Source organism: Anomalospiza imberbis, chromosome Z (assembly GCF_031753505.1).
Source record: "Anomalospiza imberbis isolate Cuckoo-Finch-1a 21T00152 chromosome Z, ASM3175350v1, whole genome shotgun sequence".
Lineage (NCBI taxonomy): Eukaryota > Metazoa > Chordata > Aves > Passeriformes > Viduidae > Anomalospiza > Anomalospiza imberbis.
Genome location: NC_089721.1, coordinates 62147028 through 62162757, shown reverse-complemented (window position 1 = coordinate 62162757; position 15730 = coordinate 62147028). Strand labels below are relative to the sequence as shown.

Below are 15730 nucleotides of genomic sequence, written 5' to 3'. Positions count from 1 at the left end.
AGGCAGAAGAGTCAGACACTAAAAAAAGATGGAGTGTAAAAAGGCAGAGGTGGGACTGGTTAAGAAACTATGCCTATTGAAAGTGAGGAGAAGCACTCTGTACAACACACAGGAAACAGTGTTGTGCTTGCAGTTCTTGGGTTGGACATAACTCAACATGGGGGGTTAGTCCGCTGTGTGGAGAGTGGGTCACAGGGCAGATGGAGGTGTTCAGTACAGGTGGGGCATGCCTAAAATTTACAATAGGGCTAGCAGCTTGTACTTGCAACAGTAATAAGGAAGACATGTTGTTTCTTACCAAGATTTCTGTGAATGTTTGACTATCTTGAGGTGACTGTTTTCTTTATATTTTTCCTCAGCATGTTGCCTTTGATGAATGGTAAGACTTTCACACTTGAGATAGCTCTGTGTGTGTTTGTTTGTTTGTTTGTTTTTTTCACACTATGCCTTAGGGTATCAGATTTTTCACTGTTGTACCATCCTGGTTGCTTCAAAGCCCTTGGGATCTTTTATTCCAATGCAGTCTTCTGGATTAATACGTTTTTAATGAAAAGACTAAACAAAGTGGTGGTAAGGATGGGTGGGAGTATTTTACAAAGATGTATTAAATGCCTTCTCCAAGCACAAATGAATGTTTGAACTGTGTCTGAATGTTAATGTCAGTACTGCTCACCACATCTTTTCTTATTATTTCTTTCTAGCTGACAGAGTCAACACTGAGCATTTTCTGGTGTTTTTCTACCTGGAATCATTAGTCACATCACGTTTCTCACAATGCAGTGAGCTAGAACAAAATGACAGAACAGGTGCAAACTGAAAGACAAATGCATTTATATTCTCCTCATTGTCCATTTTCAGTTCAAGTTTCCAAGTACAGGATATAATTATCAAGGAAGACTGAAAAGGCTAGTTTGTGTATGCAGGAGAAACCTCCCCAATCTACAGCAGCTACACTTTTTTTTTTATATTTATGAATAATGTAGCATGAGAAAGAGACTTAGCCTAAAGTAATGCACAGTTTGGTCTGAAATTGTCATGATTATCTCTAGATTGGAAATGAGAAGAAAGTTCCTACCCATCAGAACACTGATGTGCTGCAGTGGCCTCCTAATCTACAAGGTAAGGGCAAAAATACACAGTGGCTTTTAAGGTAGAGCTGGAAGAGAAATCACGTGGTGATAACCCAGGTTTTCATTTTTCAGGTCATTGCACATTGCATCTATTTCTTTCCATATTTGCTACTAAATTGATGTTTCTCAAATGATGTCAGCCACTATGTTAACTATTTCTTCCAGAAAAGGGGCCATCCTAGAAAACATGAATTACTGCAAAACAGCTATCCACCTTGTCAGGTTTTCTGTGTCATGGTCACATTCATTTTAGGACATTTTTTTTCTGGTCCCATTCCACAGCTAGCTTTTGGATAGATCAGTACATAAATGATGTGGGTTTTTGTTTTGATGGCTTGCACCTCACAATAAGATGCAAAGACAAGGAGCTAAACTGGGATCAGATGAAGGAATCAAGACTAAGTACACTTATTTGCCTTGGAGAATGTGGAGGTAATATGTTGCTGTTATTAACTGGAAGTTTGTGGGGATGTTTTTGTCCCCTCTTCCCAGGCAGGGTATAATAAAAGGCTGAGTTTGCCCAAAAACAGCCTTGGGAAGTTCAGACTTTGGGACTGGTTTTGTTGAATTTGGCCAGTGAGAATAAACAAACAAGGGGTGTGTCTTAGGGAGGAACCTGGTCAGAGAAGGGGAGGCACAAGAGTGGCAAAAAAGTTGTTCCAGGAAATAGAAACAGTAATGAATAAAGCAAAAAAAAAAAAAAAAAAATCAGATAAAGAACAAAAGAAGAGGGAACCTTCTGAAAGGAGGAGTGCAGGCACCTACAGATGCATTGCTGCAGGAATTCCCTTCAGGAGGACCGTGTCTGAAAATCTTGCTGTGAGAGCATAGGCTTCGAAGGGATAGATTTCCACTGTGGTGATATGTCATATAAAGAGGTAAAATGATGGATTTGTAAGTTAATAGTTGATGTATGTGATTCATAAGTTTTAAGAGTGTGAAATAAGCACTTTTAGTAATTGTGTGTAATAGGGTGGAAAATAGTATAATTGCAGATTAGCAGTAGTGGTGTGTTTGTTTGATAATCAGTATATTGATTACTTAATAGATTAACCAGTTCCTTAGTAGTGTGTCACATAATCACTAAAGCCTGTAATTTTGTTACAGCACTTACATGTTGACCTTGCAATCTAAATGGAGGGAGTTCTTCCTGAAGTAGCAGTTACATTGAGGGAAACAACATTTCCTACCTAGTCTTAACTTGCTTCAGCCACTACACATTGACCATTGCAAGGACGCTTACAGGAATGTTTATAAATATTTGAATTATGCCAATGACCACAGACCACAAGCTAAATAAGATGAGTCTCGAGAATGCAAACAGCATAGAAATGACATATTGGGAAAGTGAGGTCTGTGAGTTACAATCTCAGGGAAAGACTTTCATAGTGTACAAGTGCTGTTTTCTCAGCTAACACTGCTTGTCTGCATGTGTAAAGGTACTGAAGGGCCTTTATCTTCATGATGCACAGTCTTAAAATGCAGGGGAAACTTACAGATGGCAGAAGAGAGCAGAATATAGCATCAAAGACTGAAAACTCTGTGGAAAAGAAGATTGCGAGGAGGGCTTGCTCAAAGGGAGAGGATTTGTTTGAAAGCCAGAGGTAAGATAAAAACTGAACAAGACTATAAAGAAAAAGCATGGGAGGCAACTGAACAGTACACAGATTCATTTACCACTTGTAAAAGACAATCCATTAATAGGAAAGGACCAGGCGCTTCTGAAGGCTGCCTAACCACTCCCTTTACTAGAGTGCTCTTTGGTGAAAAGTTCTTATTCCCCCATTGCTTGCAGAGGCATTTTGAATACTGCCAGGGCTTGCCATAGGTTTAGGAAAGCATGCTGTGCACTGGCCTTCATTTGTGAAATTCTCAGAGTTAGCCAAGGTAGATATTCTTTCCTGCACCTGGTAGCTTGGAAGACAGCAGCATCTCTGGGGCTGTGCACTGTCTGATGGATATGATGGATGGGGTGTGTCTTTGCAGAAAGGACAGAAAGAAAACCCAAAATGCAGCTGAAGCTTGTTCTCTACCATCACTATACTACGATTGTTCAAAGTGGTTCAAGGGGGTGGATATGGTTTGCTTTCTTCCTCTCCAAGAAAATGTTTTTTGTTCAGACAGAAATCATCTTTCTATTCTACCTCACTCAGAAGTGCAGTGTAGATATGCCCCGTCAGCTCTTTGGAAGGTGAATATTTTTAGTGAGCTTGGGCAACCCTCTCCTCTGCCCAAATGTCCAGCATAAAAAAAACACACTTCTTCTTTTCAGGGTAATTCCATTCAGGACTTGTAAACCAAGATGTGTGTTGCTGAACACTTGCTTTGAGTGCAGTCTTCAGCACAGACATGTGCCCTGTCCTTTGAGAAGAAATTATTTTGATCGAGGAGGTGGCAGGATGCTGCTGTGAGGGCAGGTGTGTAAAATGCTCCTGTCCAGCCAATACCACACACAGTATATGTGACACTCAGCTCTTGGTGTGCTCTGCTTCCTGTTCCATCCCATGCTGGGCTGAACTGTGCTGAGCACCCTTTAAGTACAAGTACTGAGACAGGGCTGGATGGAGCCAATGCCATTAGCAGCATAATTACCTGAGTAATAAAGACATTAGAGATGTTCACCTTGGCAGAAATTTGCAGTGGTCTGTGCCTGGGACAGGAATATTTTCCATGTCTAGCTGCTGGGACAGTTTTGTGGGGGCCTTGCAGCCAGCCAATGATAGCAAGAATGGTGTAAAACCCGAGTCCTGTTACCACAGCCATACCCACGCTGCGTTTCTCAGGCAACTGCAGTGTGGGCGGCAGTCAGAGGTTGTAATTGTTTGATGGGGGGAAAAAAGCCCATATACATACACATGCAGAATTAAAAAATGAAGTGCTCTTTCCTTTTAGCTGCAATTTCTGACTGCACTTTGGACAAATTGTCAGAATCCACATACCCACTGGCAGGGAGCCAGGCTTCCTGGCACGCTGATTAAATGGTGTGTGGGCAAAATGTAGGCAGATGATGGGGACTTGGTACATTGAAACATTACAGAGCTGTGTTTTCCTTTTCAGCTGCTTTCTTTCTCTCTCCAAACTCCTTTCAGGCTAGTTTTTTGGCCATCCTTCACTAGATCCTTTTTGGGGTCTGAACATCCAACTTTGGGAACTGAGAAGAGGCATGAAGCCACAGAGGTAGCTGCTCAAGGTACATAATCCCTAGCTGCTTGTTCCCTTGCAGGTGAGCACATAACCCTCTGAGTGCCGTGAAGGTGGTTGAGAGACCAATGTGTTGGGCGTTAGCAATATAAAGGGAATTTTTGCATGTAGATGGGAGACCTCTTCTGTGAAGAACCCAGTCAGCCAATAAGACATGCTTCTGGTCCAGCTTCAGTCTTCTTGGGAGCTCCATCTGTAACAGCTCCTCTTGGAGTATGGCTTTACGTCAGTGAGCTACTGTGCCTTTCTCCATTCTGGGGCACTGGGCTCCATCCAGCTGTCAAGCATTGGAACTGGGGATTTTGAGATATCACATTTCTAATCAATCTGGTGCTTAGATCTCAAAGCTATCGTATTTACACTGCCGTGTGTGTGAAGACTGGGGACTGTTGCATTTTTTCCAGGATATATATCTGCCTGTTATGGTGGGCACCCTTGGTTTACACTGACTTGCCTGCTCACTTTTTATTTGGTTTCTTGTTTCTATTAGGGCTTGATAAAACTCAGTCAGGAAGGTAAGATGAGTTGTCCTTTGAACCCACAATGGCATTTAGTGGAGAAAATTTTTGTGAACATAACGGCTGAGCTCCACTGTGAGTCAAGGTTGCCCCACTCCCATGTCTGATGTTACCACAAAGGGTTGACTAGATAGCTACACCTCAAGTGAGGTAATTCTGTTTTTAAAATGGATGACCTGCACTGCACTGAAGACTGGTGTGGACCTCCCAGTTCAGAGGCAGGGTGGCCTCCATGTACCTTCCAGGGCAATACAAGATAATTCCCTTTTCAAAATATGGACATAAAAGCTCAATCTCGTTTTTAAATTCCACAGCAATTTGATTCACGTCTTTAGCTAATTCAGACTTAAGAAATTTGGCACAAACAAGTCTCTGGAGGTATTTTGCAGCCCTCTGAGTTCTTGCTGCACTCGTGAATCATCAAATGTGTCTTGATGCTTAGTTCAGTGTGCAGCATGACTGACAGGGCCTCATCTGCCAAGTGTAAGGAGCTGCAAAAGTCCTGCAGGGAGTTCCTATGTGCTGATGGTGCAGTCTGGGGCCCAGCCTCTCATGATTACAGAGAAGGGTCTGTAATATCCTATTAGCTATCAGCTCCAGCACAGCTGTACTGTGATCTGCCTCTGTGCCCAGGAGCCTGAGAGGTTCCCCACCTCCTTCAGCTTCCCAGGAGCAGACCAGGGCCAGAGCCGCATGTGTGCCTGCCAGTTCTGCCTGTACTATTTAAACTGTAAAGTCTTCAGGGCAGGGGCTTTGGCTATGTACATTCAATACCAATAAACATTAATCCTAATATTTTCCAAACCGCTTGGCTTTCATAGATTGGTGTGACTTTAATGCAGAACACCTGGCATGGTGTTTTATGAGCCCTGGGGACAGTTTAGTTTGTTCAAATGTGTACTTGAGCTTTGAGTCATTAATGTGATCAATCACAGGAGTAGTCTTTTCCCTCTGACTCACCAAGGCTGATTCCTTGAATTTGAGGGGTTTAAATGTCCACTTGATTCAAGCATTTAAGGAGTTTGACTTAAAAATTCTAGTTGGTGAAATCACATTTGGGGCAACTGACCCCAGCTTCCAAAAGTTAAAGAAAGATCACTCGGGTGCTGAAGAGAGAGAATATGTACTAGCTTTCATCAGCTGAAAATTGAGCATTTTTGGGAAAAAAACTTGTTGATTCATTGGAGTGCCAAACCCCAAAAACTTCCCCTGTTAATTTTCTCTGTTCTGTCTCTCATCTAAATGGCTTTAAAAAGATGAAGAGAACCAAATCCTGCACCAAGTAATGGGATTTTCAGGTTTCTCATTTGACTCCATGGAACCCTGATTTTGCCACAGGATGCTAAAATGAGAAGGGAGGAAAAAAGCCCATGACCCCTTCTTTTCTATTCAGGTACCTCCTGTTGAAGTACAACTTTTATTCCATATTTCCTCAGCATGTATGCCTTGAGGCCTGATAAATTTCTGTAGTCCTTGCACTGTCTCACCTTGAATGGTGTAATGCTACTGTGGTTTTTGCTGTTACTGTTCTGCCTGCTGGTATTACTGGTGTCATTGGAATATGTAATTCTTTGCTTATCTGTGCCCCTTAGTGCTTTTGTTTTTGTTCTAACTGAACACATTAAATTGTATCTTCTCTGTGAGCTATTGTCCCTATGTCCTCTACAGGGAAAACAAAGCACATAAAGCCTAAGTAACTGGGTCACACAGGAATTTATGAGCATATCTGGAAGGTGAATTCCCTTTTTCTAGAAAAAGCAATGAATTACTTTGTGTCACACTCCTTTTTTAGCCGCCTCCAGTACTTTGACAGCTTTACCTCCTTTATGAAGATCATCCCTTCTTAGTCTTATCCTTCATTATTGCTTTCAGCTTTTTTAGTTATGAGTTGTCATCAGGGAAGGCTTCAGCAACTGTCTGAATCTCTGCAATTCTGACTAACACTTCTATTATATGTGCAGCTCTCTTAGCTCAGTGCAGAACCCCATTTTTGGAGCAAGCGGTAGAACTCAACAGATGTGTTTGTGGTCACCAGTACTGCAGTCATCATCTGAGTTCAGAGTTCTGCTATGCTAAGCAATGTGTAGGCCTCCCATACCTCCAGACTGTGGATTTGTTTCAAAGATTTATGCCCAAACTGCCCATGAAATTCAGGGGTGGAGGTTTATTGGACTTTTTGCCATTACATTTTAGTAGGGTCAGGGCGCACTGACTGGCTGCAGAGCATGAAGATTAGCAGACAAAATAGTTAGTAAAGAGAGAAAAACAAAACACTGTGACTATTTGCCTCTGATCAGATGATTGTTACTGTTAACTGTTCTTAAAGCTGATTTTACTCACAATAAACAAAAATAGGAGCTCTTTTGATTGGGGGTAGAAGTTAGCTCTGCCCTAGCAGTTCTGCCCTAGCACTTCCATCCTGCCAGGTAAGAAAAGGAAAGCACAACTTCAAACAGAGATAAGCCCCAGAGCCTTTCTGTTTTTCCGCTTAAGCACAGTGTAAATTATACAGCATTGGCACAGTCTCCTTATTAATTTCACTCTATGAGCAATGATAAAGCATTTAGTTTTAACATGAAATATTCAAGTTCTTCTGTTTGGTTTTGAATTCTTATGTATAATTTAAAGACTTTAACACAGAAATTATTAAACATTAATACATTAGATGACAACTAAGCTGAAGAAGAGGGACAAGAATACTGGAAATGGAAGGATTTTCCAAAACTATAACAAAATGTTTTGAATGCAAGATTTTTCCTTGCATGGTGCAAATAAGAAATAATCCCTAATACTATGGCTAGGAATGACCTTGTTGATAACGTGATAGAGCCAGCACTGCTCAGTCTGCAAAGCACTGGATGGGGTTATTATTATTGGCACTTTTCTGTCATTGCATGATGACAACAGATTTGCTGACTGACTGCATTGTGTGCTTTCGTGCAGTCATGGCTTTTGCAAAGGCTGTTCCAGAGAGCATCACCCTGTAGTTTCCAAACATTTGAGCTTGGAAAGCCCCAGTGGAAGTTTCTCAAGGGACCCATCTTGTGCCTAGTTAAACTGCTTTTCACTTGAAAAAGAGGTGCCATGCTGTGCTCTTCATGCACCGTGTAGCCATAAGATATGTGTAGCATTGTCAAAAATAAGACAAGAACTCCATCCAGCAGTGTATAGTTCTGATATCTCCCAGTGCTATGCTCTTACTGGCTTTCCATGTGCCTCCCTTATAAGTGGAGGACAGTGAAGTGGGGCTGCAGAGGAAGAGATTTCAAGCTGAAAGTCCCTCTTTCTTCTTCACGGAATTGAGCTATGTCTGTAACCCATCAACTTTTCCAAGTCAGATTTCCCCTCTGACTTTCCAAAATAACATTGCCCCCGGCACTAAGCATGCATCGCCCCAGAAACATCCAGGTCTTGCATGCCTCTGCTGCCCCACAGCATGCCAGTGTGTAGTGCTGTGCTCCAAAATCCTGAGCTGCAACAGGGCGCACTACCTCTTTCCTACCAAACTCACTCTTCATCATTCTTCTGTGGATTTCCCAGCTACCTGGACTCTCTCTGTGGGTACCCAGCTGCAATGCTGTTTTGCTTAGACATCTGCTCTCATCTGAGCCCAGATTATTTGGGTTCATCCTTGTTGATGCTCCAACATTCAGCACCCAAATTTCTCCCTGTTAGCTTTCCCACTAGTGGCAGTCTCCTGGCTGCCCTGAGTTGCATAGAACTGGGAAGTCTCCCCCAAACTCAGCTGCCAGGGAGGGGACTGTGTGATCTGTGCCATTCGCAGAACAAGTACCCTGCCTGGCACTTGCCTGTGCTGCTCTGCTAATGCTGCTGGAAGAGTCAGAAGGATCAGAACAGTAGTGAGCAATGCTCCCCAGAGGTAGATGAAGAGCTCACCTCCCTTCTGGGTGGCTGCATGGCAGGGATGAGGACTTGGTGACTGCAGCCATGGATGCCCATGGGGAGTGGGGGGAAAAGGCAGGACCCCCTTAAATGGGCCAGAGTAGAGCTCAAAATGTCCTGACAGAATACAAAAACTCTGGTCACAGTCCAAGGGGTGGTGGTGCTCTGGGAGAATGGCAAGGGAAATCTGTCATTAGAGGGATTGAAAGGCAGAATGGGCTGAAGGACTGAGCAGTGGGCAAGAATCAAAACTCAGTGCTGTGAAAAAATCTGGATCAGAGGAGCATGACAAGTTTTCCTGGCTCTCAGAGGACAAGGGAGTGGGAGAGGAGGCTTACAAAGACTGCAGGGGGAAGGTGAAGCAGGAGGTGGATGGGAGGAACAGTGGCACCTCCATCCTTTGCCCCAAGCCTTGGCCTGGAAGTCTTTTGTTGGTGTTGGTGCCAGCAAGACATGAATCATTATTCAGAGCCTGAATATTCATCCTACATCACTTCAAGCTTCCCACCTGATCAAGTTGTGCCAGAGGGTGTTGATGGGGTTGGCAAGATAGAAGAGGGGGCAGAACTTGCTAGATGGAGCTGGATGTTGCTCTTTGGCCAAAAAAAGTTGATGCTATGATTATTCACCCTTTTTGAGGCTATTAGTGGTCTGTAGGCGTACAGGGTTTCAAGAAAAGCGTTATCCATTTAAAAGTCAGATTAAGAAAAAATCTGAAACAAACTATGTTTCTGAATAGAAACAGGATCTTCTGGAGAGCCAAACACTTATTCATTATTACTGAGAAGCCATTTGCTTCTGAAAAATTGGGCTCCTTGCTGCTTCTTATATTTTGAAATCTGATGCAGTTGCATGTGGAGACAGTTCAGTGGTGGGAGCTTTCAGATTTGTAGCACAATGGGTGCAGGAGTAGAAGGAACAGTTTGTGCCATTGCATCACAGCAGCTAAGAAAGCCATACATGAAATACCAGCCTCCCATCAGCTACATGGACTTACATCTCCATTCTTTTCTCTCCAAATGGCTCCTTTTTCAGGAGGCAATGAGGAATGGAATGCTGTTTAGAGAATGCAATCACTGATTGCAGAAGAAAAGGCAGTTCTTGGTGAAGAGGTTATCATTCAAGCTTTGTGCCTGTTCCAGAAAAGCTGGGACTTAACATTGTTTGTGAGCAAAGGAACAGAGGGATGGAGTGGGGCAAACCACTGTGCATTTTAAACAGCTTTGATTTTGAGTTGGAGCTTTATGTTAAATATCATGATTCATGTCTATTTATTTTGTTAAGCAGTGAGCAAGCAGAAAGTCTAGCAGCTGAAATGATGTGCCTGAAAGACTCCTGGCAGGCAATCCATCAAGCAACTATTGATTAGTGCTGCCACAGGAACCATTTTGCACAGTAATACCTTTATTCTTTACTCTCACAAATGCTCACTTAGATGTAAATTAACTGTAGGTGTCCTCTCACTTTTTTGGGCTGAACTGGGAATGAAGGTTTGCTCTCCTAAGAGCAGAAGTGTGGAAAGCATAGCAAGAGCCATGAGGGGAAAAAAACATGGGTAAGATTTCAGTGCTCCAGGAGGTGTTCTATCATTTTAAAAAAGCAGGTAAGAAGAGAAATCAAGAAATTCCCATAAGGGAGATAGCGTGCTATAACTGAAAAATGCTACAATGGGCTGTAATGGCTAAAGAGAAGCTTGCTGGTAATGGTGCTACTGAACAGTCCAGTCTCACTCACTTCCTGTGGTGTCTAATGTGAATGAAATCAAAGGTGGGGAAGGTGCAATGGAGGTGCTATGCAACCATTTGGACTTGCACTACATTGCCTGCATTGTCTCAATAGTGTGCATGTCCTTACAATAGATAAGCCAAGCAAGCTTTGCACTCCCAGAAGGGGTCTAAATGTGCTGCTCTTGTTACCTCCCACAAATGGTTAATTTCACCCTTGTAAATATCTGACTTTAATTTCCAGCCTTGGTTCCTATTGTACCTTTCTCTGCTTGATTAAACAGCCAGTCCAGAATTTTCTGTCCTGCAGAGGTGCTTTTGCAGTGCAGTCACAGCCTATTTAGTTATTTCTCAAAGAGCTAAACAGATTGAGCTCTCACCGTTTCTCAGTACCAGGCACCTGCTCTGATTTTAGCCTCAAATGCTCATTCTAGTTTTCTCGATGTTCCTACTCATGGGCATTAAAGGACAGACACATTTATTACACCTTTGGTTTCCTTCACATGGGGTGCAGAAACACAATTCTTGTCCTGCCCCTTGCCTCTGTGCAGAGATTTTGCAGAGGCAGAAAAACTGCTCTTAATAGTTGGTGCTGATAGCCAGAACAGAACATTGCATTTTTTTCTGGGCTCCACAGTGGTCTTTGGGTGAATTTGCTCCAGATGGATGACCCTGAGATTCTTCTTGCTCCCAGCAATGAAAATATGTAGGTGATATTATTTCTGCTGGCACTGCGTTGAACTACTTATTCCTTGGCTTTTTTCAAAGAACTGAGGAATGCAGTTCTTTGGAAAAGAACTTCTTGTTCTTACATCATAACTGAAATATTTTCCCAAATTCAGGAAAAATATGTGGTGGTGAAACAATCAGCATGAGCCCATGCTTGGCTGTTTGTAAAGGCTGGATGGCTTGCCCGTTAGGTCTGGAGACATCTCTGCATGCATGATTTTTGGTGTCTACATGTATGATTTTCAGTCTTTCCATGGGCAGTATATACTTGATAGCTTGCAGCTGATTCCTCCTGGAATTAATTAGGTGTTGTCAGATCATAAGTGAGTTCCTGAACTGCAGTAGGTGCTGTGCTCAGTCTGTCAGCAGCTCAACACATCCATAAACATCAGCCCAACAAGGCAGTACACTGGCAAGCCTCACAGGTGAACAAGATTGATGGACTGTTGAGCACAACAGCTGGGCAGAGGTAATACTGGGGGAATAGCCTGGGTTTTCATGCCCATAATGCTATGTCTTGGTCTTAGACAATTTAAAGGAGAATATTCTCAAATGAGCTGCCTCCATTTATAGGTTCAGCCAATCCCTTTCCACCAATAAGGAACGAATATGAGTTAATATAAGTGAGAAAGCAAAAATAATGTGGCACAAGAAGCCGAGCTGCCTGCCTGAGCAGACTTTTAAAGTGCCTGCAATACCAGCCCCCTCCCCCCACACAGTTCCACCTGTTCCACCTGTTCATGTCCTGGCTGCAGGGTCTTAGAGAGACTAAAAATTTTTGGGCACAGATAGATATGGAATACAAAACATTTTGGGTTACCCACAACGTGCTATCATGAAAGAGACAGTTGTTTAAATGTGTGGAGCCTGTGCCTAAATGCTGTTGAGAGTCAATGCTTTTGCTGGAGACTGGCGTGTGTAAGGCACATCACCCAGGGCCTGGATAGTGACACTGAGTGGAGGGCTCTGCTGTGGCTCAGACAAGCCACAGCTCTGCCAGGTTGACTTGCGGGCAAGGAAAAGGGGGATCTTTCTGCTCCTCTTCCCCCTGCATCCAGGGAGAGTTTTTTGTGTCTGATGGCATGCTGTCTCCATTGCTCATGAGGGTCTTAGTCTGGGTTTTCTTTACTACTGTACTACTTTATTTCTTATCCTGGCAGTATGTAAACACCTGCTAACCTGCACTCTCTGTATGATATTGTTTTAGTTTAGGTTTAGGTGACTTACCACATTACTACAGTTGGATGCCCAGTCCATCTCTGGACTGGAAATGAAGCAGTACATTTAGGCATGGTTCATCTTGTACCACAATGACTTGAAGTAGCATTAAAACATCTAGGCTGTGAGGTACATATCCTATTATGTCCAGGAGTGTTAGCCTATGCAGGAAATAATATGGCAGAGAAGGAAAATGAATCCGTCTCTTCTAAACCACTGCCTAAATCCACTGCATGTCATGGATAAATTATTTTATTACAATGATTCTGTCTGCTGATTCTGAATTACTTCAACTCCTTTTGCTTCAATGTAATTTTAGCCTATGCTTAAATGAATTTGAACTGAACCTGACATGAAAATAAAGCAAGTCTTAGCAAAGCTGTGACTTGTACTCTTTCAGATTTTGTAATTTTTTTGTTTGCTTGTTATTTTTTTTTCCTTTGCAACTAATTATTTCAGGAACAGGTGGTAGGGAAGAAGGTGAATGCTTCTATACAGATGTCTTCAATCTCAGCCATTTAAACAGCAATTAATTGCACTCTTTTCTAATTTATTATTAACTTCTGTAGGGTCTAGTATCACAAAATATTAACAAGACCTGAGCAGGGAATTCAGCAACAACAAACTATCTGTATGCACTTGACTTAGAGTTCAGTTTATTAAATTATGGCTGTAGTACAATTTTAAGACACTGCACTGTGTAAAATGATGTAACCTCTTATGTGTTACTCGTTTTTCTAGTTACTGAGGTCTTTCAGTGTTTCTCTGTTTCTCCTTGGGGCCAGTTTTACTTCAGTGCTCATGTATTGATTTCTTCTATTAAGGACAGGCAGAAAAATTATGAAAAAACACAGGGCAGGATCCAGCCTGGGTACTGGAAGAAGAAAACCTGTACATATGAAGTACTGATGTTTTAATTCTATCGTGAATTTTGCAGGAAAGAGAGCAGAATGTACACCGGCAGCCAAAGATACACTGGCTGCAAGGACTGACGGCAGCTGGTAGGGTCTCATGTACCACATACTGCTCTGCTTTGCTTCTGTGGCACCACCTCATTGTCACAGCTCGGTGCTTTATTTTGCTCTATGCGCTTCTGAGTTTGCTACTTGCAACCCCTCAGGGCTTTTTCCTGTTCCATGTCAATGCAAACAACCATTAGCAAGATGTCCTAAGGCTTGATCTTCTGTATGTCTAAAATGCAACAAGAAGGATTTTCCATGGACCTAGCAGCACTTTTACTGATTATTCCAGCTGTACAATTGGCTAGGCCACAGAAGTGGACAAGGAGAGTATGGGACAGGGGACTCAACACAAAAGATGGAGCACTCCTTACAGGTTTATGATCATAAGGTTTCATAAGCAGTGCTGTTCAGGCTGTGAACTCCCAGTGCTCACCATATGAAAACCTTTTGGGAAAAAGACCCTGTTGGTGGTAGTACATCATCACTGGCTGCTGCTTTAGTCCAGATGTTCTAGGCAGCTCTGACAATGTCACCCCACTGGTGACAGTAACAGAAAGCAATGGGACCTGAAGGCACTGGAAGAATGGTGGCCGCCCAGAAGGACTTCTGGGGCGTAAGGAATTCTGGCATGCTGTGGCAAATGCTGACAAGCCTCTGACTGAGAGAGACAAAAGCCGGTATGTTGTCTTGGAAGCCAGCATAGAATCACAGGATCATTAGGTTTGGAAATGGCCTCTACAATCACTGAGTTCTAGGATCACTGAGTCCAAGCACTGATGTGCTCTATGTGTCACCTCTGCAGCAATCTGGTCACAGCCCTAGGGTCATTGCAGCCCCTTTCCCTGTGTGTGTCTAGTTGTCTCAGATCTTTGCAAATTGCATGGTGCTATCTGTCTCTGTTTGAGCATGGGGCATAGTCAGAAGGGTACGGTTGTGCAGCAACAGTAGACCTTGTTTTAATACACCCACCAAAAGCCCTGTTTTATGATAATGTACTTAGAGAGCAGCATCTCCTGGAAGATGGGAGATAGACAAAGAATAACACCCTTTTCTAGAACTTGTACTCATTTTTTTGCATCAGAAACTGGACAAATATTTTTGTGCTTTCACTCAGCCAGTGAGTCAGAGGTAGGAATGAAGGACCCATTCATGTCCTGTGCTAACATACTGGCTTTGTGTATATCCCTGCTACAGCTTGACTATCCATGCCATGGGCATAAAGGAGGATGGGGAAAGGAAACTTTGACAAACCGGGGGAAAGTCCTTCTTGAGTGCAGCCAGGAGCATAGGCCTGGCTCTGAGGTGGGTGTCTGTGGCACCACTTGTGCTTGCAACAGGGACTGACACAATGGTCAGAGCTACCTTTAACAGGGTCACGGAAAAGCAGGATGGCCACTGCTGAGGGAAAGGTAGGGAGTCTGCCCTGCCAGGGCTTCTTCAGTACCGGCACTCTCCTTTGCTCTGCCAGAGGACATTTCTGACACCAGTTGACCTTCTCTGGCTTGGCTCCTGGCAGTAGTCTCTTGGATTTTTGCATCCTCTGCTCCTTGGATGTCAGAGTGAGCTGGACTGGGAAATAATCAACACCTTGGAATTGTTCTCCACTGATGCATTAACTCTTGTGTAAATGCTTACCTCGGTGCACCTTATAGCTGGACACAGGATGGGGGGACCCGCACAAACAGTGGTGGTTGCTTCAAGGATATCCTGTAGTTTAATTACAGGCTTTGTTATTTCTCTTCATGTGTTCTAAGCCTATCATTTGCAAATCTCTCTGCATCTCTGTTATTATGAGAGTGAATTACTCACCTGCCCATCCACCAAGCCATTAAGTGTTTGAGACATTGCCTAAAATTTCCATTTATGACTTCTCCTTCTGAAATGAAGTCCTGATCCTTCAGTCCCTGAAACTGTATGAGATTCTTGCCTTCTTCAGAGGCTTCTCCTATGCCCAGTTTGCACTCATCCACAGATATTGCTAGGCAAGTGTGTAATTTCACCTAATCATTGCATGTTCACCTTCTGGGGAAGTTCAGGGATTGCCTTGGCATCCAGGCTCCACATCAAGACCTGGTCTAGTTGCTACTTTTCTCATTATTCATTCTCAAATGGTGGAAGCAAGTGACTCAACTTCTAAGTGTTTCCTACTGAACTTAACCAAGTAACACTTGTGAAGAGAAAAGTTCCTATTGGCCTCTGCCTCACTTTTGGCTGCAAAAGACCATCTGAAGAACCCTGACAGCCTTCTCCTTTATGATCTTCTCATCACACCAACCCACTGGAGTAGTTAAGTTTTCCTTTTTGGTGCCAGTAGGTGGCATTGCTTGCTCTCTTAAATGCCCAAA

General features: G+C 43.1%; 1 protein-coding gene and 1 long non-coding RNA gene across 10 annotated transcripts in view; both read left to right on the top strand.

Annotated features, from left to right (window-relative positions):
* Window positions 1-15730, top strand: part of PSD3 (pleckstrin and Sec7 domain containing 3) — a 141861-nt gene that overhangs the window by 120446 nt on the left and 5685 nt on the right. For 8 of the 9 annotated variants that reach the window (XM_068176212.1, XM_068176218.1, XM_068176217.1 and 5 more), the window contains one exon: window positions 1050-1169. The exons of the other annotated variant lie outside the window; for it this stretch is intronic. In XM_068176212.1, coding sequence (XP_068032313.1) covers window positions 1050-1154 — 105 coding nt within the window. In that variant the 3' untranslated portion in view covers window positions 1155-1169. Of the gene's footprint in view, window positions 1-1049; window positions 1170-15730 lie in introns of those variants that run through there. 9 annotated transcript variants of the gene reach the window in all.
* On the top strand, window positions 2632-12801 carry LOC137464694 (uncharacterized). Its single transcript, XR_010994363.1, has 3 exons — window positions 2632-2734; window positions 10040-10147; window positions 11512-12801. It is a non-coding gene; the product is annotated as an uncharacterized lncRNA (long non-coding RNA).